Below are 23,815 nucleotides of genomic sequence, written 5' to 3'. Positions count from 1 at the left end.
AGATAAACAACCAATAATGTTTTTTAGCATAAGTATGTCCCAAACTAAGCTTGGGACATATTTATGCTACGAAATTATTCGTCGTTTATCTAAAATTCAAACTAACTGGGCATCGTGTATTTTAATCTGGCAACCCTAAAAGGCAAGGGCCAAAAATGCCGGAGGGAAGCCAACGGATTCCAGGAGGGACAACTGCTGGACTTTGGACTGATGATGCTCTTTTTATATATTTAACTTTTTAAAAAAGCCTCTTTTCTTTCTTTTTACCAGCTTTTCACTAGCTTTTTAAAAATTGTGGTAAAACATACATAACCTAAAATTCACCGTCTAAACCATTTTTAAGCATACAGTTCAGTGGGATTAAGTAGATTCACACTGTTGTGCCGCCATCACTACCACTCATTTCCAGCACCCTTCCATCACCCCAGCCTGAAACTCTACCCATTGAACACAAGCTGCCCATCTCCGCCTTGCTTCCCCATTCCTGGCGACCACTGCTTCTGTCTCTGTGAATTTTGACTATTCTAGGCACTTCACAAAAGTGGACTCATACGATATCTGTAGTTTTGCGTCTAGCTTCTCTATTTAATTCTTAAAGGGGGGTGGGAACTAAGCAGATCACAAGGGAGCTGCCCACAGAGGTAAAGACAAGGTCAGGTAGGCTGAGAGACGCAGGAAAGCGGGTCAAGGTGTAGGGCTGGAGGGCAGGGGCGGGCCCTGGGCGTGGGCTGGGGGTCCTGCCCCGGGGCGCACCCCGGGCGAGGGCTGCCCGGAGGAGCCGAGGCTGGCGGACAGCTTGGCCCTGAGCTTGAGGGGAAGGCAGCGATGGGACAAAGGACGGAGGTCTGGGAAGAGGGTCTGCAGAGCAGAAAGCACGGGTAGGGGCGGCCCTGCGCTCGGAAGACAACGGATGGGAGCCGTGTGTGCACGTCGGGAGCTCGGAGTGAGCGTGAGTTCCGTGCCCAGGCCCGCGACTCGGTCCACCAGGACAGCGCTCCGGGTCGACGGGGTCCTGGAGCCGCGCTCCGGGAGGGCGCAGCGGAGGGTGAACGGCGGCGTTAGGACCCGGAGGCGCGGGCGGACTGTGAGCGGCGGGGCTAGGACCCAGCGGCTCCGGCAGAACGGAAGCGGCGGCGGGAGCTTCCGGGAGGACGGCTCGCAGGTGAGGAGGCGTCTGGGGCCGCGGGAAGTAGGGTCGTGGGGCCTGGCGGGGCGAAGTAGCGGACCCGGAGGGGCTGGAGGGAGGCGGGCGGGAGGCCCGGGACCGTTCCTGACCGAGAAGCCTGCGCCAAGCTGGTGTTCCGCGGCCGCTGCCCGGTGCCCGGCTCCACTGCGAACGCCGCCGCTGGGCCCCGACCGCCCGGGAGGCGTCTTGGGCTCGCCCCGGAGCTTCCTCCCTGGAGCCGCGCCCTGCACCCGGCCTTGCCCGGCCCTAGCAGGGAAGCCAAGGCTTGTGGGGCGCAGGGACCCGGGCTCTGCGGGGTCCCGGTTCCGCCTCCCCACTCCTGCGTCTTCCCGCCCCGGCCGGGTTCTGGGAAGCCTCGCGGGGCTCTTCCGCAGCTGCTGCCCGCCCGGAGCTCCTGGTCCCTCGTAGGGGACCCCACTTCTCTGACACCGCGTTGGGTTCCCGGGGCCCAGCGAGGCCTGTAACTCCGGGAGAGACCCTGGAGCGGGGTGTGGGAGAACGGTCTGGAGGAAGGGCTCCGAGCACTCCGAAAGTATAAACCGTGGTCCCAAAGAGGCGTGCTGTGTCTGCATTTTCCTGGGAGTGCACGGTTTACATTCTCTAAAGCAGTGCTGTCGACTAGAAATATTGTGTGATACACATGTACAAGTTTTGTCACTTAAAAAGAATTTGAAAAAACTTCATAGATGCAAAAAAAAAAAAAAACCACCATTATTAAAGAATACTTAGGCATTTGTGGAATGCATTGAAGAGTTAACAAAATGGATAGGCAGGAAATATCGCAGACCTAGAATGAATTACAGTTACCCACTGTGGAACTGAGGAGCTAGGGTTTCTCATAAAACTCCCTGATAGAAGACGACTTTTGATAAAATTTTTTTTTTCGCCAACAAAATCCCCTGTCTTCTCAACTAGTTATTGTCTGTCCACTAAATAAGAGGTGGTCCGTCACTTCTTCAGATGAGCACTACAGGCTTCTCAAAAGATAATTGCTAATTAACCCCTTTGTGCCTGGGTTTTCTTATTTGTAAAAATAGATAGTACTACCTAACTCCAAAGTGTGTGGTGAAGACAAACAATTGGGTTGATGTATACTAAAGTAACGAAAGTGTTGACCACACACTACGGGCTGGTTAGTGTTAGATTCCCTTGTTTTTCCCTCAGTATCAAAAACAGATCTAATTTAGGTTTACATAAAGACAAAGTATCAAGATAAGGTGACTTACAGTTCGTACTAACAAAATGGGCTAAGATTTGCATTATTGCATGAAAACAACAAAACATATCAATAAATAACAAAAAGCTTGGAATTCAGACAACAGATCCAAGTTTGGGCTTGATCTCAAGCTAGTGTTTTGATGCTGAAAAAATGTTATTTGGTCTTTCTAACCCCATTTCCTTATCTAAAATTGGGGATGATGATAAATTCACTGATAATAAGAGTTAAATGAGATTCTTGAGGAGTCAGAATGGTCCTAACGTATGTAGGTATTATTAGCAGTCATATTGTAGCATAAGAAAATACCGTCTGCTGAAAGAGGGACAATAAAGATTATCTACATGGTCATCATTTAAAAGCTACCAGATATAGGAAGAAGGGGCCATAAAATTATAACGTTATGATGATTAATTTTGATGCTTAGGTCAGAGTCCATTCTAGGATATCTCCTGCCCAAAAAGAGCAGAGACTCATTTCTTTGGAATCACAGGACGCTGAGTGAGAGGAAAGAAAAAGAAAAGAAATATTTAAGTCACATATGTGATTTCTAAAAGTAAAAAGAAACAGATGAAATTAGTAATACATTTTTTAAATCCAGTATATTCCAAATATGGTTATTTTAGCATGTAATCAATATAAAATAATAAGATATTTTACATTCTTTTTTTCTAGTCTTTGAAATTTGGTGCATATTTTACACTTATGGCACATCTCAATTCAGACTATTCACATTTCAAGTGCTCAGTGGCTGTATGTGCCTGGTGGCTACCATATTGGACAGCACAGGTCTAAGGATTTCATTCCTGCCACAAGTCCAAACTCCTAGCTTTAATTTTGAGTGTTTTTAACAAACTGGCCTCTGTTTATCATTCTTTCTTCTAGTACTTCCCCAAGGATGATTGTACCCTCAGCACTCAAGACCGCTTGCTGTTCCCCTACACACTTTTTGTTCAAGCTGTTTCTTTTACCTGGAATGCTGTCTTTGCACCTTCTTCCTGGACCTGGTTCACTCTTGTTGCCCAGGCTGGAGTGCAATGGCGCGATCTCGGCACACTGCAACCTCCACCTCCCCGGTTCAAGTGATTCTCCTTCCTCAGCCTCCCGAGTAGCTGGGATTACAGGCATGCACCACCACGCCTGGCTAATTTTGTATTTTTAGTAGAGATGGAGTTTCACCATGTTGGTCAGACTGGTCTCGAACTCCCGACCTCAGGTGATCTGCCTGCCTTTGCCTCCCGAAGTGCTGGGATTACAGGCGTGAGCCGCTGCACCCAGCTGAGAGGCACACATTCTGCTAAGAGCTTTTTCCTGACTCCCCTAACTCCAAAAGGGATTTGTCACTCCTTAGCTTTGTACTCATGACTGGAGTAGAATGAATTTAATTTGAGTTCAGTTGTTTTTGAGACTCTCCCTGGCTAGTGTAGTGTCTTATTCGTCTTTGTTGTGATCATGGCCTGCACCTAATAGATGATCAGTAGATGTTTGCAGACAGAAAGTAAACCACTCATCAGGTGTATTCAGTCCCATTCTTGAACGGGCTTGCTGCCTCCTTTTTGAGGAGATTTGTGTATGTACTCTTCTTTCACGCATATGTGTGAGCAAACACACACACACTAACAAGAAATTCATCTGAAGATGTGCACAGGAAATATCTTGCATCTTTACCCCCTTTGTGATCTTACATATGGGAGAACTGAGGCACAGAAATAAGTTAGGACAGCCAGCAAACTTGCATCAGTATAAATACGAAGAAGGGGAGGGAGGAACATGCTTGAAAGGCGTGTGGTGGTCTCAGAGGGTTAGGTTTCTCAGTTGGCTGGGCAGCAGCTGGCCATGCTTTAGTTATTTGATGGGAGGAAAAATAAGTGGGAGGTGCCCACTTATTACTCCTCAGTAACTCCTGGGCTCTGATGAGTATTCAAGGCAAGTACAGATCTGGAAAGCCTGGATGCAAAGGAGGAACTCACTGAAAAGTGCTGGCCTGAGGAGGGCAGAAGGGAGGGCTGGGGAAGCCAGCAGGGGGAGCAAAGGAGTAGGCTCCAGCTGGGTGAAGATGTTGGTGTGGTATGTTATGTAAAATATACAAGTTATTATTGGGAATAACCACGTCTCAGCAGTGCTAGTTCTCAGTTTGGAGAATGGGAAATGGAAAGGATCAGATTCAGAGACGGCAACTTACTCAAGGTCACAGCATTTTAAACCCAAATGAGATCTCCTAGGCCCTTCATGCCGCACTCATCCATCCCTACCTACTTGTGTTGCAAGCGAGGGCCCCACTGTAGTGCCTAGGGGAGCAGGCCTAGGGCACAGTGCCAGGCCTGATTAATGTCTTCCTTAGCATTTTCCAGCGAGGGGCTGTGATTAGGCCTATTTATAGGGGCCTGGTCCCTTAATATTCTGCCTGGTGCGTCTCTTGCCAATCAAATCAGTGCTGTCTGCGACGTGATTGCTGCTTTAGTGGCACCAGGGAGAGGAGTTAATTAAACCCAATATAAATAGACTCTGCCCTCACTTTGCAATTCCAGGAGTGTTTTTCCTTCCTGTCCTCCACCCCCACAGGCACCTCTTTCCTCTTGGCCCCCTAAGCTCTAGCCTGGGTGAGCAGGGCTGGATACGCCTATACCTAGAGTCACTAGCCACTGCCCAGTCTGTTTCAGGAGCAGGCCTCAAATTCCTCAGGGGTTAAAGTGGGAAGAACCCGTGTGTGCACATTTTTTGTGCTTTTCCAGAACTGGGTACCATTTGGCAGTTGATCAGGCAATCTCCCCCGCTACCCCATTTCTACCCCTCTGTTTCCAGCCTCTTTTTTCCTCTGCAACCAAGGTTTCTTGTTTATCCAAGGTGGGGAGCTGAACTGAGACAATGTATGGGAAGGGTGCCTGGCAGGTAGCAAGCACCTTGTAGGGGGTCAGAAATGTTGCACCTTCTCTGAACTCCTCCATTGACCCTACATATTCCCCAGTCCCTGGTCCTGCCCTTTCCCTCATTCACTCAGCAGGCATCAGCAGAATCCCATCTATGCGCTCCTGGCCTCTCACCAAATGCTCTGTCCCCTACTCCCCTATCTGTGCAGGCTGAAGCTATGTGCATAGTTGGGATGAGGGCTGTGTTGTCTCAACACCACCCTGCCCTGTGGTGGGTGGGTGCAGGTGGTCGTGGGTGGCTCTGATGCTCCGGCTCCCACCCACAGGCACCATGACTCCTTTAAGGATGCAGCACTCCCTGGCAGGTCAGACCTATGCCGTGCCCCTCATCCAGCCAGACCTGCGGCGAGAGGAGGCCGTCCAGCAGATGGCGGATGCCCTGCAGTACCTGCAGAAGGTCTCTGGAGACATCTTCAGCAGGTGGGTGCTGCCACTCACCCCCACCTGATGAGAGGGCCATCCCTGTCCTGGGCAATCCCAGCAACACACCCTCTGGGAGCAGCCCCCTTGGGGAATCCTGGTCCTGGGGAACCCATCTGGCTTCCCTGTGTGGGAGGGGCTGAAGTGAGAGCCCAACTTGGAAGCTTTTACTCCTGGGAGTCCGAGAGCTCAGTCCCTTCCACCCCACTTAGCCTCCTGGTTTCCTGTGGTGGCTCTGCTCTCACAACTCATGCTTTTCCTCCCATTGGAGGGCCTATTACTTCACGTTTTCCTGCAGCCAGGAAATATTTACCCAGCAGTGCTCGTGTGCAAGGCAGTGTGGGAATCTCTATATATCCAGCCACGGATAAGGCAACATACCTCTCCAACTGGAGCGCACATTCTGGCAGGAGAGAAAGACCTAAATAACCAATACATGATTAGTTCTTCAATAACAGTTGTGACAAGGTCTATTGATAATATTTTGTAATCACTAATATTCATATAGTATAAACCGTGCACCACCATTGATTTGAGTGCATTAACTCACACTTCATGAGCAGGCACTGCCGTCATCTCATTTTATAGATGAGGAAACTGAGGCACAGAAAGGCTGAGAGACCTGGTCAAGTGACAGAGCCAGGATTCAAAGCCATAGATCATGGCCCCGAGTTATGTAGGTTATTACTGCATCTGTTCAGGGGAGATGGGGTACTGTGAGGCTCATCATGGGAAGCCTGGCTTGGTCTCAGGTCAGGGAAGGCAGATGTGAGGAAATGACATTTATGGTAAAGTCTGAGGGTTGAGTGGGTAGGTTGGGAAGAACATTCCAGAAAGAAGCACATGAACTACAGCCTGGAGGTGGAGGACCTAAAAGGAAGCCAGCATGGCTGGAGCACGGAGTGGCCATTGAGGGAGGCGAGCTGGAGGGGTGCAGCTTCTTGTATTGGCAGCGCCGACCTCGCACAGTCCTTGGGCTCCAGTGACTTCACTCAGTGTTTATCTAACATGAGTGAGTGAATGGTGTTTGCTGTTTTTTTGGCAAAGGTCCCAGGGGTTGTCGGGTACACAGGTCCTGTCTTTGGCCATGAGCAACCTGAAATGAGGCTTGGTCTCCTTCCCAGGATCCCACACCATGCCTCACATGGTAGACCCCAGTGGGAAGTATGTGACTGCCTGACTCGGGTGCCTCTCGTGGTCCAAGTCATCCCTGCCCTGTCCCTTCCCTGGTTGTTGTCAGACCTGGAGCCCCTGCTCCTTCACTTTGCAGCCTCCTCTTCTGTCACCAACTGGGAACCCACCTGTTCCTGAAAGTCCTCCCCCGCTGACTCACCGGCTTGCCCCAAGCTTGTCAAGAATGTCCCAGTAACCAGGGGGCACGCACTGAAGTGACTGAGGGATTACCTTGGAGTTGATGCCTTGGCTCAGATCCAGCTCCCCTGTTTTCTTCCTCTGTAACCTTGGACAACCCAAACCCTCTAAGCCTCAGTGTTCTCATTTGTGAAGTTGTGGTAATAATGGTAGCTTCCTGGTAGAATTATTGTAAATATTAAATTAATCAAAACATGCAAAGGAATGGAACAGTGCCTGGCACCTAGGAAGCCTTCAGGAAGTGCTGTGTCTTCCCTGTTGATAATCTTGACCCGTACACTGCCTTTGGTTGCCATTCATGAACCTGCCACCAATAGTAACAGAAAGTGCTGGATGCACCTTTTGTGCCTATCGTTGTGCTAAATGTGCCCAAGGGACGCCTAGGGAAGAGGACGCAGGTCTTTAAGAGCCATCAGCTCCAGATTGTGGCCACCCCATGTCCAGCACTTAGAATGGAGGCCAAAACCATTCCCTCGGAAATTGTGTTTCCTTGCCAAGATGGGGACTGCATGGTTGCCCTTCTCTGAGGGCAGCCCTGGATTTTTGGCGTCTTTCCTTTCCTGTCCTGGTACTTGGCACCTTGTAGACAGTTGCATGTCCCCTTCCCAGGGATGGGATGAGGAGAGGGCAGGAAGGCATTTCCTGGGTAATGGAGTGCTGCGTTCATTGAGTGTGGGTTCTTCAAGCTGCTGGCACAGCCCAGGGAGGGCCGGATGCCTCTCAGGAGCCTTGGGCCTGAGTCCTGGCTCCCTCACTCCTGGGTTCCAGGTCACTGCATCTGTCTCTCCACCATGTGCTCCACCTCGTGCTGGACCTTAAGAGATACCAATTATATGGCTGACACTGTGTCCTAGAGGCTGGAATGGGAACACATAGGGCGAGATTGATTGTTAATTGCTAGCATGAACCGCGTGGGCTTCTCAGGGTCTAGAGTGGAGAGAAATCGGTAAGAATTCGTGGCACGCCTGTCAGAACTCCCCAGACCAAGCTAAGCAAAAATTAACCAATCAGTAGAGCAGCCTTAGGAGTAAGGGCTAAAATGATGTCCTCAGGGCCTGGTTTTGCTTTCCTTCCATGTCAGTTTGCTTCTTTGGGTCTGGCTGCATTCCCAGACAGGCCATGCTCTCGTGGTAGCAAGGTGACATGACACAGGGTCAGGTCCAGCAGGAAAGAATGCTCTCCTGTGTTCCCACTTCCTCCAGAAGCCACACTCACCCATCCCACCTGGCTTGGTCCTCATGTCTATCCCAGAATCCATTACTGGGGCCAGGGGACTATGACACACCACTTGGCTTAGACTGAGAAGCTCTGTGGGCAGCCCCACCTGAAGCTCTGGGACTAAGCCTGCAAGAGAGATGGATTCCCCAAGGGAAATGGGGCCATTGCTTGAGTACAAAGGAAATAGTTGCTGAAGAGGAAAACCACGTGCTTACTCCACATAGGGCAGACTCCTGGAAGAGGGGGGCAGGGTAGGGAGGTGGATATGCAGGTTGCCCTGGTGGGGTCTGGAAATGGGGGCCGCAGGCTTGGAGAGAGGCCTCAGTGTGGCTTGGAACGTGGTGTATGGTGGTCTGCTGCGAAGGCCGGCCTGCACAGGGGTGGGAGGGGGGTGCTTCTGCATGGGAAGCACAGACAGCGCTGCCTCTCCCTTGCACTCAGCTCTCGGGGTATGAGAGGCTGACTTTCCGTGAGCCTGTGGGCCAGGCCTCTTTGAATGGGGCTGAGGGAGCTTTGCCCTGGTTCCTTTGTGTCCCCACGGTGCCACGGGAGGCTCCCTGGCAGGGTGTGGGGCAAGGCAGTGAGTGAAGAGTTGGGATGAGTGAGTTAGGGCCCATGGATTACTCAAGACAGGACTTCAAGTTGATTCAGGAGTGTTAGGGAGCTGTGATTGGATTTTGAGCAGGGCAGGGATGGGACAGAAGAGTTTGGGGAAGGTTCCTCAAGCATCCGTCACGGAAGGGACAAGAAGGGATAGAGAGTGGATGCCGGGGACACCCAGAAGCTGTTATTGTAGTCAGGATGTGACAGGGGTGAGGCTACAGACAGGGGACTTGCAAGCAGGGAGGGCAGGGTGAGACATTCAGAGGAAACGACGACAGGAAATGGTATCAGATAGGGAACGAGGATGAAGGGAAGGGAGAGCCAGTGATGACTGGCAGTGGAGTGGGGAGCACCGCCACCTCTACTCCTCCACTTGCCCCCTCCTGTGGCACTGGACAAGCGAGTGGGCTTTTCGTTGTCCATGGGCTTTTTTGGTGGGGATGTGACCATCTTTGAACCCTTCCCCTTAAACATGCTCCTCCTGCATGGAAGAGACAGGGGCAGGGGAGAGACTCTCTCCCCACCACCCCATCTCAGGCCCCAGCACAGCCCGGCCTCTGGCCTCACTGGCGTCTGTGCCCAGTGATGCAGGCAGATGAGCTTCTGGCAAATTAGCATTCCAGGCTGTGCTCTCTCCTCCTGCTCTGCTGCAGCCGGGGGTGTGCAGAGACTGGAGGGGATGACAATCACCTCCCAGGCTGTCTTCAGCTGTGCCCTCCAGCCCCTCCCTGCCCCCTTTTTCTGCCCCTCCAGCTGCCCCCTCTTCACCTGGGAGAAGCCAGGCCCCCAAAATAACTTGCCAGATATGTCACCTGCTTCCCATGACGTAGATGACAAGGCAGAAGGGAGTTGGGATGGCACGGGGAAGAGGAAGGAACAGACTGTGTGTGTGGAAGTTTGGATGCTGTCATCTGCCATTGCCCGTCAGCCCCTGCCCAACCTCTTCCCCCAAGAGGCAGTGCCACTGCCCAGCACCTTCCCCCTGGGAAGGGTGATTTTCTCTGCGAAGCTCTTGGTCCTTTCCTCCATCTCTTTCTTTGTCCTTTTCCCCACCTCTTCCTTTCTTTTCCCTTCCTCCTTTCCCCTTTCCCCTTTCCCCTTGTCCTCGCTTCCTCCATCCTTCCTTCTCCCCTGTTCTCTCTACCGATTGGCACCTGGTGGCCCCGAAGGTTACATGTTGCACTAGATCACTGCATAATTAGCAAGTCATTCTTAATTATCCCAGAGTGGAGAAGATAAAGGTGAAGGCAAGAGCCCAGGTTCAGCGTCTGCTTCCCTGGGGTCATGACAGAGGCAGGGGAGGAGAAGCAGTGAATGTGAATCTGGGTCAGGAGTGGGTGTTCCCTGCTTCTTCCTCCCCAGCAGCCTCTAGGGGGACTGGTGTGCTGATGTTGATAGGCCATGATCAGCTCCTTCTCACCTTCACAGTAATCCCATGATGTAGAAGGGACCATTCCTGTTTTTCAGTGGAAGAAGCTGAGGCAAAGACCAGTTAGTGACCTCCGCAGGGTCACACTGCTGCTAAACAGATGTGAAACCCAGGCCTGTGGGATGTTGTGGTTATTGATATTCATTTCTTACTTCCCCAGGAGCCCTGAGTCCCTTTGAATGTGGATGTGTGTCATCTGATTCGTCTTTCACGGCCCCAGCATGTGCTCTACAAATGGGATGCACTCAAGTTATTGAACAGTGAGGGGTGGAGGGGGGAGAAGGAAAGCAAGGGATGCTTGGAGATGGTCCCCTCCGGGGCAGATAGAGGAAGATGGACCCTTAGTGAGACCACGCGCAGAACAGGCTGGGTGAGCCACTTCCGTCCCTGATGTCCACAGAGGCAGCTTCCTCTCTAGTGCTGGGCGAGTGTGCCATAGGGTATGGCTTCAGCACTGAGCTTGTAAACTGACCTACCTTGAAGTAGGCCACCAAGCCAAGGGCGTCTGGACCAGGAATGACAAACAAATGGCACCATTCCCCCACCCTCAGGGTGGACATTGTTCATCAACGGCCTGGCCCCAGTGAGGCCCATGGGCCTTCCTGACGCAGCCTTCCAGACCATCCTGCTAGTCCATGGAGATAGCAGATATGCTGCAAGCTTTCTGATCCTGAGTCTGCACTTGTCCTCGGCACCATAGCCTGTGACCGTAAGAGAATAGACTGTCCGGGGGCTTTGTCAACAAGCACGATGTTCCTTAGTCTCATGGGCTCTTGGCTAAGGAAAGAGCCCCAGGGTCATGTCTTCTACCTCCACCTTAGGCAGGATTCACCCTTGGGGCACCCCCGGAAGGCGCTTGTGAGCTGGAAGCTAATTGCTCTGCAAAGTGATGCAGTTGTTTATGGAATTTTTTTTTTTAACAGAACAGAGATCTGTCTCCTTGCAACTCTGCCCGCTATTTCTGATACAAGTTTACTCACTGCTCCACCTGACAGCCCTTTTGATATTTTGATATTCGAAGGGAATGATCATATTCTCAAAGTCTTCTGATCTTTAGCCAGAACATCCTTCAGTTATCTTCACATGTTGGGAGTTTCTCACTCATCACCATCCTCATCACCCTCCTTGAGATGTTTGCTCATTTGTCACTTTCTGTTCAGCCAGCGGCTGTTACACATCAGGCCCCATCCCAGGTGCTAGAGACATAGCAGTGAATGAGGCAGACTTCGCAGTCTGCAGGGGAGTTCAGAGTCCTCTTACTGTGTGGATCCAGTTTAAAGGGATGTGACTGTGGCTGAGACTGGTGCCTGGCATGGATTCGTTCATGAGTCCAGGGCTCTGTTTTCTGTGGTGGCTCCAAGAGAGTGCACGGTCCCTGCTGATTGAAAGAAGGATGAAGGGCAGAAGAGGGGCGGGGAGCTGTGTGCCCTAAGATCTCATTGCCTTTTTATGCCGATTAACATGCTTTTAGCCCCTACTGAGCTTATAGTTAACAGAAGTTTCCAGGTCTTTCTTCACCTGAACTGTGTCTAAAACAAGTTCCCTCCACCTTCTATATTTATACGCTTGATTTTTAAAACCTAAATGTTGGGCTTCACATTTGTTCCTTGTAAATTTCATCTGGGTGATTGCAGTCTACCCTCTGGCCTTTAAAAATTGTCTGAGCCTTGATTCGATCATGAAACCAGCTTACTCTTCCCCTGTGTGCTGGCCCCAGTTTTCTAACCAGGTGTTGAATGAACTGGATGGACTCTGCCAGATCCCTCCGTGCAAGGCTGGAATCAGTCCATTGTTCAACTGTGCCCTTTGGGGCTGTGGTTCATTTGGCTCTGATTTTTCCTATATGTTCTCTCCTCCAACCCCCATAGCTCCATCTTGTCTACAAGATTCTGTTAGAAGCCGTCAAAATCCTGCTGACTCGAGATGCACTGTGCTGCATGTTTTCCCCGGGCACAGCAGGCTACTAATCCTGTTACAAAGAGAAGTGCTGTACATTGCGAGCAGTGCTGGCCCCTGGGACTCACCGCAGCCTTTTCTAAGTGCTTACAGACTCTCTGTTTAATAATCCATTCCAGAAATTTTCCAGGGCTCATTGTTGAGCTTGGTGTTTGCAACTTTCAGTGATCAGCCCTTCTGTCCTTTGTGGGAGCACCAGGACAGAGCAGCCTTTGTCCCTCCCCAGTCTCAGTTCCCTCCCACTGCCCCTGTGGACCTCGAATGCAGAGCTTATGCACCTACTGAAGGTCGTGTCAGCACCCAAGGCAGAATGAGGCTGCCTTGGGAACTAGGGTAAATTAAAACAGCTTGTGCTGGAGGACCCTTTACAGCAGATGAAGGCCTGTCCCCAGCCAGAAAAGATGGAGCACACGCTGGGTGGTGGCCCCGCTTCCTCACTGGAAGGAGATGGTGCTCTTCTTTTTTCTTTCTGAATTGTGGCCACCTTCATACCAGTCTGTCATGGAACACTTAAGCCGCTTGAGTGCCTGCTGGTACTCCCAGCCCTGCCATGCCTGAGCCCCCTGCACACAAGGAGCCAGGAGTAATCAGGGCAGACCCATTAGGGTACGGGGACTCCTGGATTGTGAAATTGGCTCTCTGGGGGCCAAGGCCTTCTAAAGTTGGTGGAAGTGGCTTTGGCTTATTGGGTCCGATTCTAGGCCATTCATTCCAACCTTTAGAGACATCCCAGCTTTCCCTAGCCCAGAGTCTGCAACCCCTCCACCATCCCACATCCTCCTCCTCCCTTTCCTCATGAACCCCAGTCACGCCTCTGCCTTCTCAAACCCCTTCACCATCCCACACCCTCCTCCTCCCTTTCCTCATGAACCCCAGGTGTGCCTCTGCCTTCTCATCCCTGCGCATCACACAGCCTCGCTCGTGCCCGGTGAATGCTGAGGCTGCTCTGGACATGGAGTGTGGCCCTGTGGGCAAGGGCTGGGCTCTTGGAGGTAGGGGAGCTACCGGGGCGACTGGGAGGAGGATGTTGTGTTACACACGCGTCAGAGTTAACTTTGCAGTGAGAGCGGCCTTGCTGCGGCCAAAGAACATGGAAAAGCATGAGTGGGGTTATGTGCCTTAAAGCATCAGACACTTGGGCCTCGGGCACCAGGAGCCGGCCACAGGGATGTCTGGGGAAATGGCGTTCCGTGAGACGCAAGCACACAAGAATGCACTTGGCACATCTGGGGAACAGCAGGCAGCTGATATCACTGGGCCCACCCCGCACCAGGGAGGATGGAAGCAGGTGAGGAGCTAGACCACACTGAGGTGGTGGTCGGGACTCAGGGTTTGCTCAGTGAGCTGTTCACTATGTGCAGGGGCAGTTCCCCGTCTGAATTTAGGTGATGACACTCAGGTCCAGCCTTGCCAGTCTCAGCCTCCGGTCTCCATTCCCCCTCTGCAGAGGCCACTTTGTCTGCTGCACGTGATCATGAGGGGTTGTGAAATGCTTGCCCCATCAATAGCCATGTGTGCATGTGTAAATACCATCCTCTGTGTGCCCTGGAGGCTGTCCTTCAGATAGCATGTACAGGTGGCAGCATAGGGCCTGTCCCTACTGAGAGTGCAGGGAACTCAGTACCATCAACTCCTCGACCCTGCAGGTCAGATTATCCTTGTAGAGGCCCCCTGGATGGCACCAAGATTGGCCCTGGCAAGCAGGTGACCCTGACTTAAGAGCCCTTGCCTGAGGGCGTGGCCTGGCACCTCTGCTGTTAGGAGCAGGAGGTGTGCAGGGGGTGGGGAGCAGCCCAGCCTCTATGATCTTCTCCATGGCAGGATCTCCCAGCGGGTAGAACAGAGCCGGAGCCAGGTGCAGGCCATTGGAGAGAAGGTCTCCTTGGCCCAGGCCAAGATTGAGAAGATCAAGGGCAGCAAGAAGGCCATCAAGGTAGTCCCCATGCCCCTGTGTCCTGAGGCTACTGGGCAGTCCCTCCATTTCCCCATGCCTCTGAGGCTGCCCAGTCTCTGCCCTGCTGCCCACCTGTACCTTGGGCTTTCTTCTCGCCCAGGCTCCCAACTCCATCCTCTCCTGCCAAGCAATCCTAGCCCTCTGAGCCTCTTGGGGCCCCCTCAGACTTGTCCCTGTGTCCACAGGTGTTCTCCAGTGCCAAGTACCCTGCTCCAGAGCGCCTGCAGGAATATGGCTCCATCTTCACGGGCGCCCAGGACCCTGGCCTGCAGAGACGCTCCCGCCACAGGATCCAGAGCAAGCACCGCCCCCTGGACGAGCGGGCCCTGCAGGTCTGCTGGCCACGCACATAACTTAGCCTGTCACACACCAGGAGGACTGGATACTGGGGAGGGGCCGGGGCCACCATAGGGTTCTGTCCCCCAGAGGAGGCTGACTGGGATGGGGTGGCAGCTGATTAGGCCCGGCACTAAATATTCACCATCCCTTGGCCATCCTGGCCCTCCCAGGAGAAGCTGAAGTACTTTCCTGTGTGCGTGAGCACCAAGCCGGAGCCCGAGGACGATGCAGAAGAGGGACTTGGGGGTCTTCCCAGCAACATCAGCTCTGTCAGCTCCTTGCTGCTCTTCAACACCACCGAGAACCTGTATGGCCAGAAGGCAGGGCCGAGGGGTGTGGGCGGGAGGCCCGGCCTGGCTTAGTGGGGACCCAGGGCATCAGACACAGGTACAGCACACAGGCCAGGAGCCAGGGGGTGACTGGGGTGGCTCGGCTCGGGAGGCCTGGGACCCCACAGTGCACACTGTGCCCCTGATGATGTGGGAGAGGAACATGGGCTCAGGACAGCAGGTGTCAGCTTGCCTGACCCTCATGTCGCCCCTGTAGGTACAAGAAGTATGTCTTCCTGGACCCCCTGGCTGGTGCTGTAACAAAGACCCATGTGATGCTGGGGGCAGAGACAGAGGAGAAGCTGTTTGATGCCCCCTTGTCCATCAGCAAGAGAGAGCAGCTGGAACAGCAGGTGGGAGGGGCGGGACAGAGGTGGAGACAGGTGCAGTGGCCCAGGGCCTTGCCAGAGCTCCTCTCCAGTCCAGGCTGTTGAGCCCCTTATTCCACCCATGGGAGGTGCACACAAGGTCTTGTTGGCTGCCCCTGCAGGTCCTTGTCACCTCTCACATGTCCCTGCCTAATCTTGCAGGTCCCAGAGAATTACTTCTATGTGCCAGACCTGGGCCAGGTGCCTGAGATCGATGTTCCATCTTACCTGCCTGACCTGCCCGGCATTGCCAATGACCTCATGTACAGTGTCGACCTGGGCCCCGGCATTGCCCCCTCTGCCCCTGGCACCATTCCAGAACTGCCCACCTTCCACACTGAGGTAGCCGAGCCTCTCAAGGCAGGTGAGCTGGGTTCTGGGATGGGAGCTGGGCTGGGGGCCTCCCTGCTCACACACCTTCTTCCCTAGACACCCCACACTTTGTGTTTCAGACCTACAAGATGGGGTACTAACAGCACCCCCACCACCCCCACCGCCCCCACCACCTCCCCCAGCTCCTGAGGTGCTGGCCAGTGCACCCCCACTCCCACCCTCAACCGCGGCCCCTGTAGGCCAAGGCGCCAGGCAGGACGACAGCAGCAGCATCGCGTCTCCTTCAGGTGGGAGAAGCTCTTTGAGGCCACCTCATTTCTGGCGTGCTCAGTGCACTTGGGTGGATTTTCTGTGGGTTTGTTAAGTGGTCAGAAATTCTCAATTTTTTGAATAGTTCCCATTTCAAATACCTTGTTCTACTTGGTTCATAAAATAGTGGTTTTCAAACTGTAGAGCTCTGGACTTCTCACTTCTAGGGCAGAGGGAGCCTGAACAAGTGAGGCTCTGGGTTCCCCATTCCTAATTAAACCAATGGAAGGAAGGGGTCTAATAACAAACTACAGCAACATGTTTTTCATGTCAGCTTCACTGCTGTATCTCCCAGTCTAACCCTAGCATCCAGAAGTGGCACAAAACCCCTCTACTGGCTCATGTGTGCAACTGAGACTGTCAGAGCATGGCTAGCTCTGGGGTCCAGCTCTGCAGGGTGGGGGCTGGAGAGGAAGCAGGGAGTATCTGCACACAGGATGCCCGCGCTCAGGTGGCTGCAGAAGTCAGTGCCCAGGCCCCACACAGTCTCCAAAGGTCCGGCCTCCCCAGCGCGGGGCTCCTCGTTTGAGGGGAGGTGACTTCCCTCCTAGCAGGCTCTTGGACACAATAACCTTCCCCAGCCCTGCCTGAGCAGCCTTTCCTCCTTGCCCTGTTCCCCACCTCCCGGCTCCAGTCCAGGGAGCTCCCAGGGAAGTGGTCGACCCCTCCGGTGGCCGGGCCACCCTGCTAGAGTCCATCCGCCAAGCTGGGGGCATCGGCAAGGCCAAGCTGCGCAGCGTGAAGGAGCGAAAGCTGGAGAAGAAGAAGCAGAAGGAGCAGGAGCAAGGTGAGCGGGCCCTGGAGCCTGCGGTCGGAGGGCCTTGGGCAAGATCGCCTCCTCCCCTCCAGCCCTGAGTCCACCGGGTGCTTTCTGCCCACCCCCTGCTCCTGCCAGCTGGCCCCTGCTTCCCCTAGGGCACATGCTGAAAGCCCTGGGCCGCCACCAGAGGTCCTCAGCCCTCCTGCCTGGGCTATGGCTCCTTCCTGGTTTGGGAGCCATAGTGGAGCTTTCCTCTCTAAGCTCACCCAGCTCAAACTGTGACAGGAGAATCTTCTTCGACTGCCAAGAGCGGTCCAAGGCAATGGTCAGCCACTGCAGCCTCCTGAGATATTTTTAGAGACTGGACCTGAGGCCTCTTGAGGCTACTGATGATGCCTGCTGTGAACGCAGACACTGGTGTGATGTGATGCCTGCGCCTGCAGCGGCAGTGCCCTGGGCACTATGGTTTTGAGCTTGTACCCAGCGCTGCTTTTGCCTTGCTCTGTGACCCCAGGCAAGCTGCCTCACCTCTCTGGGCCAGTTTCCCCATTGTACAGTGGTGCTGCACACCCTGGCCCTGTCCCCGAGGTGGCTGGGAGGTGGCTCCTCAAACAGCCGCTTTCTCATCAGCACCCGGTGCTGGATCAGGGATCGACTGAGGCTCTGAGCTAACTGGGAAACACAGTGGCCTTGGAGGGCTGGGGAGTGTCATGGGGGTGGAGACGGGGAGCCACCGGTCGCATGTGACTGAACTCTTCACCCCAGTCTGTGGCTTTCCCGTTGCAGTGAGAGCCACGAGCCAAGGTGGGGACTTGATGTCGGATCTCTTCAACAAGCTGGTCATGAGGCGCAAGGGTAGGAGGCAGGGCCGCTGCCCGCCCTGGGCCGGCACATTGTAATTCTGTCCTGCCTTTTTCTTCCTGTATTTAAGTCTCTGGGGGCTGGGGGAACCAGGGTTTCCCACCAACCACCCTCACTGAGCCTTTTCCCTCCAGGCATCTCTGGGAAAGGACCTGGGGCTGGTGAGGGGCCCGGAGGAGCCTTTGCCCGCGTGTCAGACTCCATCCCTCCTCTGCCGCCACCGCAGCAGCCACAGGCAGAGGAGGACGAGGACGACTGGGAATCCTAGGGGGCTCCATGACACCTTCCTCCCCCAGACCCAGACTTGGGCCGTTGCTCTGACATGGACACAGCCAGGACAAGCTGCTGAGACCTGCTTCCCTGGGAGGGGGTGACGGAACCAGCACTGTGCGGAGACCAGCTTCAAGGAGCGGAAGGCTGGCCTGAGGCCACACAGCTGGAGCGGGGACTTCTGTCTGCCTGTGCTCCATGGGGGGACGGCTCCAGCCAGCCTGCGCCAGTGTGTTCTTCTCTTCTCTAAAGAGGCTTCCAGAGAAAATGGCACACCAATCAATAAAGAACTGAGCAGAAACCAACAGTGTGCTTTTAATAAAGGACTTCTAGCTGTGCAGGATGCAAACGTCTCGGGGTCAGTGACTGCCTCCTGCCCCTGTTTGTCCCTAGGCAGTGGGGGCAGAAGCTCCCAGCTGACCTGTTTCTCTGGGATGAGAAGGAGGAGAGAAGGGCAGTCAGCAGGGGCAGCTGTTGCAGATGGGAGGAATAGTCTCCCACAAAAAAGGTTTCAGTGACAGACACGGGGTCTCTAAAAATAGTCATGCTGAGAGCCTAATGGCCCTTGGCACAATTGCTGGTGTTGGGGTTGAAGATGTCTTGGAGTTTGCTCAAGTGGTTGAGAGGGAGGGAGGTGCCATCGACTTGGAGGAACTGGTACCAAGCCAGGGTGATACAAATCCAGGCAAGGCTGTGGGGCAGGTCAGGGAGCAAGGCTGGAGGAGTGACTCAGGAAGAAGGTGGGGGAGGTGACAAGCCCCCAGGCAGGGGCCCTGTGGCCATGGGGATCTTTTTAAATTAAGACTAGGGAGTGAATAGTCCAGGGCAGCTAACTTTAGTTATTATAGAAAGGGCAGAAGCAGATGGGTCTGCTCCGTCTGGCTTCTAAGAAGATGGGCAGGACAGAAATGGCAGCCTCCTGCAGAGGCCCAGTGAGAAGCCTGGCCCTCTGCCACACAGGGTGGAAGACAGATTGGATTCCACAGAGGGGAGCTGCCCTGGGAAGACCTCACGGATGGCCAGGACCCACCATTCGGGATTCCCCTGTTTTCTCCAACGGGCACTAATGCCTGTGCCTGGGTCCTGGCAACACTCTGGACTCCACACTCTCCTGGGTTTCACCTTTGTAGCAGTATCCCTGCAGACCAGGCCCATGACAAACACCGTCTCCAGCGGGCAGAGCAAAGGAAGGGCGCAGCGCCAGGCAGTGGTGCAGCTGCCTGTCAGGAAGAGGCCTACTTCTGGTGAAACTGGACAGACATAAGGCAGTGAGAAATGCAATCTCGGGGTGGTGGAGGCTCTCGGGAAAGGAAAAGGCAGGACTGAACTTCCGCACAGCAGCAATGGCAGAACCAAAGGTGGCTTTGACCTCCACGAGGGCTCAGATCCAGGCCAACAGCTTGTCCAGGACAGGGTGCCAGGTGTGTCACTGGTCCAGGAGCACTATGCTGGCAGAATCCCTTTGGTGCCTGATGGCCCTGCCTTCGTGGGAACAGAGGCTAAGGCTTTTGAGTTACAGCTGCCTCCCCAACAGTGCATCCCCCTCTCCTTCCTCAGCCTCAGGTGGGAGACAGGGCAGGCAGCCCCTCTTTCCTCTTCTCCCCTTCTCCAGCCCCTGTCTGTCCACCCAGCTGGAGGCAGCCAGGCTTGCCTATGGACTGGTTGACAGCCTTCATGCACAGGCTCTCCACCAGAGCCTTTCTTGGGGGCCCCTGGCCTGGGCTCTGAGCTGGGAGTGAAGGGGATGACCCATGCGGACTGTTTCCTGCTTGTAGCTTTCCCTGGGAAAGACTCTGCCAGGCCTTGGAGCCAGGCCAGGAGGCTTCATAGGCCACCACAAGCAGCAGGGCTCCAGATGACATCACAGGGAAGATCAAGAGGGTGTGGAGGGGCATCCAAGCCTCCCCAGGAGACAGGAGACGCCGGCCCAGCACAGCCCTAGGGGCGACGCCATTCCCACTCACTGCCTACTCTCCTCTCACCTCTGCAACACTGGGGACACTCACAAGAGTGTGATCCAAGTCGGCCGTCGTCTTCTGCAGCTCTGGAGGCCTGATGCTGGGGAAGGGCATGCCTGGCATCACCACACACCTGGGGGGAGACAGGAGCCTGGGGCCGGTGGGCCCACACATCACCAGCTGCTCCGTTCTACCATTTCCTCAGCCCTCTTGGCTGTGCCTGTGGCTCTGCCCCTCCCCTCTCTGCACCTACCACCCAGAGAGGGCTTGTTCAGCTGAGAGATCCCACCTAGGCCAATCCACTGGGTTTTGCAGCAGCGATGGCCTGCCTGATCTTCCACCTGCTCTCCCAGGGCCAAAGCCAGAGCTGCTGAGACCCTCCCTCCAGCCGGCTGGTCTGAGCAGTCACAGCCCGGCTTTGGGCTCCGATGGCAGCAGACGGCAGGTAGGGGTCCAGCTGCTGGAGCGAGGCCGGCTGCGTATCACAGCCAAGGAGATGAGCAGGAGCATTACTTACTGGCCTAGGTTGTCAGAGAAGTTGATCCTCTCACTCATCTTTCCTCCAATCTTTCCCCCATGCCTGGTTGTGGTATTAGGTTACATGCAGACAACACGGGCCAGAATATGAACAATGGCCCATCCCACTCTAGGCATGGCTCCTCTCCACAGGAAAACTCCACTCCAGTGCTCAGCTTCCACCCTGGCACAGGCCAGCAGTTGCTGAAAGTCAGACACCTGCAGACGAAGACCACAGAATCAAGACCCTGTGACCTCCCAAAGGCCCGGTGGAAAGGACATGGGAAGTCTGGGCTAAGAGACAGCAAATACACATGAACAGAAAGAAGAGGTCAAAGAAAAGGCTGACGGCAAGTTAAGAAAAAGAAAAATGGTGAACGATACCCGGTGCTGGCAATCTCGTTTAAACTACATGCAGGAACAGCAAAGGAAATCCGGCAAATTTGCACAGTCATTCTCAACACCGGCCATGCAGCAAAATCATCAGTGGAAATTTAAAAAAATACACATGGCCAGGCCCCAGCCCAAATCACTAATAAGAATCTCCAGGGCTTCACCTGTTAGACTGGCAAAAATCCAGAAGTAAACACTTTGTGGAGAAACAGGCATTCCTAGACATTGCTGGTGGGATACAGAACAGTACAAGTCTGATGGTAATCAGTTAACAAATTAAACATATTTATTTTATACTTTTAAACCCAGGAATCCCATATTTAGGAGTCTACTGAGACCAAACAGCATATGCTCCGGGTGTTTTCCCATAATCCGCCACTACTGTTGAAGCAAGAGGGCCCGGCAGTGTCCGCAGCTGCCAGCAGGCGGGCGTGCCGCCTCTACACTGTGAGCAAGAGGACCCTGCAATGTCCCTAGCTGCCAGCAGCCGGCGTGCCACCACTATACAGTAAGCAAGAGGGCCCTGCAGTGCCCCGGCGCCAGCAGAGGCCGCTGGCCACCACTCTAAGCAAGAGAGCCCTGCAGTTGCCCTAGTTGCCAGCAGGGGGCGCACTGGCACTGCACCGTGAGCAAGCGTGTCCTGTAGTGCCCGGCTGCAAGCAGGGGGCGGTCGAGCCCGACTTTTCGGATTACTGAGGTTCCACCCGTCTCTGCACCGCGCCGCCGCGACGTGCGTTTCTGCGCCTGCACGGGGAGGCCCCCCCCCCCCCCGCCCCCAGCCCGGCGCCGTGCGGCTTTGCTCCTGCACCACGCGCCCCACAACCCCCACCCATAGGCGTGGTCTCTGCGCCTGCGCCGCGCCTCCCCCCAGGACGCGCTAGCATGTGTCTCTCTGCGCCTCTCTGCGCCGGCGCCGGCGCGGTGCGCCTCTCTGCGCCGGCGCCGGCGCGGTGCGCCTCTCTGCGCCGGCGCCGGCGCGGTGCGCCTCTCTGCGCCGGCGCCGGCGCGGTGCGCCTCTCTGCGCCGGCGCCGGCGCGGTGCGCCTCTCTGCGCCGGCGCCGGCGCGGTGCGCCTCTCTGCGCCGGCGCCGGCGCGGTGCGCCTCTCTGCGCCGGCGCCGGCGCGGTGCGCCTCTCTGCGCCGGCGCCGGCGCGGTGCGCCTCTCTGCGCCGGCGCCGGCGCGGTGCGCCTCTCTGCGCCGGCGCCGGCGCGGTGCGCCTCTCTGCGCCGGCGCCGGCGCGGTGCGCCTCTCTGCGCCGGCGCCGGCGCGGTGCGCCTCTCTGCGCCGGCGCCGGCGCGGTGCCGTTGCGAAGGCGGAGCTGCGTTCTCCTCACCACAGACCCTGGCGGGCAACGGGCACCGCGAGGGCGGAGCTGCCTTCTGCATGGCACAGACCCGGGAGACACCGCAAAGGCGGAGCAGCTTTTTCGGTAGAGACTTTGGGGGCACGGCCTCGCGTTGGGACAACTCGGAGCCGCATCGACGGTGAACAAAATCCTTCCTGTTTGCAGCACTGAATAATGAGGCTTAGGGTTAGGGCTGGGGCTGGGGCGAGGGCGAGGCTGAGGGTTTCGGGTTTAGGGTGAGGGCGAGGGTGAGGGCGAGGATTTTAGGGTTTTAGGGTTAGGGGTTAGGGTTGGGGTTGGGGTTAGGGTTAGGGTAGGGTTAGGGTTAGGGTTAGGGTTAGGGGTTAGGGGTTAGGATTAGGGGTTAGGGGTTCGGGTTCGGGTTAAGGGTTCGGGTTCGGGTTCAGGGTTAGGGTTAGGGTTTGGGTTAGGGTTGGGTTAGGGTTAGGGGTTAGGGTTGTGGTTGGGGTTTAGGGTTAGGGTTTAGGGTTAGGGTACTGTAAATAATTTCACATTACTAATAATAAATTATTTGTAATACATTATTACATAATGTAAAAGCTATTAAGACATGTTTATCTTCAAAGAATCGCCTTGGTTTCTCTGGGCAGTGCGTCCTCGTGGAAGGGTAATGCATTCCTGCTAAATCATGGGCAAAACGGGCTTCCAGGAGCTACAGGCTGCAGCAGCAGCTTCTCCTCTACGTCCTTCACTGCCTCAAACTGTTGTTGACTTTGAAAGCTTCTTTCAGTCTAGTTTTATCAACAGAGCTAGTATTTCATGAGGTTCTACTACATACCAGGTTCCAGAAAGCTAAATGCCTTTTGTTTGTTATTATTCACTAAATACAAATCACAGCTCTCTCCTCATTACTCACACCAAAATTTAGCTGAGGGAGATTGAGTGACTTTCCCAGGGTCACATAGCTACTAAGAGCAGAGTCGTGTTTAGATTCATGTGGGAATATTGAACACAGAAATGAACCAGTTGAGACATCCTATGTTCCAAAAGCCTACTCAGGCCATTTGTTCTTATTTTAAGTAAAATCTTTATGCTAATTTTAAACTCCAAATACTTATGAATGGCAGAGATCTACAGATTTGATTCTGATGTAAGAAATGGTGGTCACCAGCTGGTTACTGCTACCACCCCACAACCCCGAGCATACTGGACGAATGTCTAAGCCTTGTGGTTAGTGGGGACAATGCTGGTGGAGTCTGAAGTTGTCATGCAGTGACTCAGGCAAGCTTAGGCAGATTTGGTGATATATGACACAGAGATGCAAAGAAATGTTGTAGCTGACACACACAGGCTGGCTCTGGGAGATGCAGAAGGAGCACGTCACCCAAAATAGAGCCAGACAGACATCCTTAAGGAAGGAGCAAAGGGGCTGCATCTTAAAGAATGTAGAAAGGATTTGTCATGAGAGATGGGGCAGGAAGTTCTTGAGAGGCAGAGGGAGAGCATGAGAATGTTGGGAAGGGAGGAGAGATTCTCGCACATCTGGGAAGCTGACAACCCATCAGCATGGCCAGAAGGAAAATAAGGAGGAGGAGCAGAAATAGATGAGGCTGGATATAGAAGCAGGGCTGAAGCTGTGTCGATTGTAGTAAAGAGTTGTGATTCTATGCAGAACGCATTAGGTAGCATTCTAAACAGAGATCTTTTAAAAGAAGAGTCAGCAAGTGTTTTCTGCAAGGGGCTAAATGTTAAATATTTAAGTTTTCCAAGCCATGTGGTCTCTCTCTCAATGA

At 54.2% G+C, this 23,815-nt stretch overlaps 1 protein-coding gene across 2 annotated transcripts; it reads left to right on the top strand.

The window, feature by feature from the left end:
• The first annotated feature begins 1,027 nt into the window (after window positions 1-1,027).
• Window positions 1,028-18,150, top strand: LOC109025132 (WAS protein family homolog 2). Of its 2 annotated transcripts, XM_031011818.2 has the most exons (11): window positions 1,028-1,162; window positions 5,596-5,749; window positions 14,148-14,259; window positions 14,466-14,612; window positions 14,790-14,926; window positions 15,166-15,301; window positions 15,479-15,680; window positions 15,769-15,936; window positions 16,593-16,745; window positions 17,505-17,573; window positions 17,714-18,150. In XM_031011818.2, the coding sequence occupies exons 2-11, from the start codon at window positions 5,601-5,603 to the stop codon at window positions 17,845-17,847; spliced, it is 1,407 nt and encodes a 468-aa protein (XP_030867678.2). In that variant the 5' UTR covers window positions 1,028-1,162; window positions 5,596-5,600; the 3' UTR covers window positions 17,848-18,150. The 2 variants fall into 2 exon arrangements, with proteins under 2 accessions (XP_030867678.2, XP_055248070.1); XM_055392095.2 differs by lacking the exons at window positions 1,028-1,162; window positions 5,596-5,749 and adding an exon at window positions 10,533-13,614.
• The last annotated feature ends 5,665 nt before the right edge of the window (window positions 18,151-23,815 follow it).

Source organism: Gorilla gorilla, chromosome 5, assembly GCF_029281585.2.
Source record: "Gorilla gorilla gorilla isolate KB3781 chromosome 5, NHGRI_mGorGor1-v2.1_pri, whole genome shotgun sequence".
Classification (NCBI taxonomy): domain Eukaryota; kingdom Metazoa; phylum Chordata; class Mammalia; order Primates; family Hominidae; genus Gorilla; species Gorilla gorilla.
This window is presented reverse-complemented; position numbering and strand designations above follow the sequence as displayed.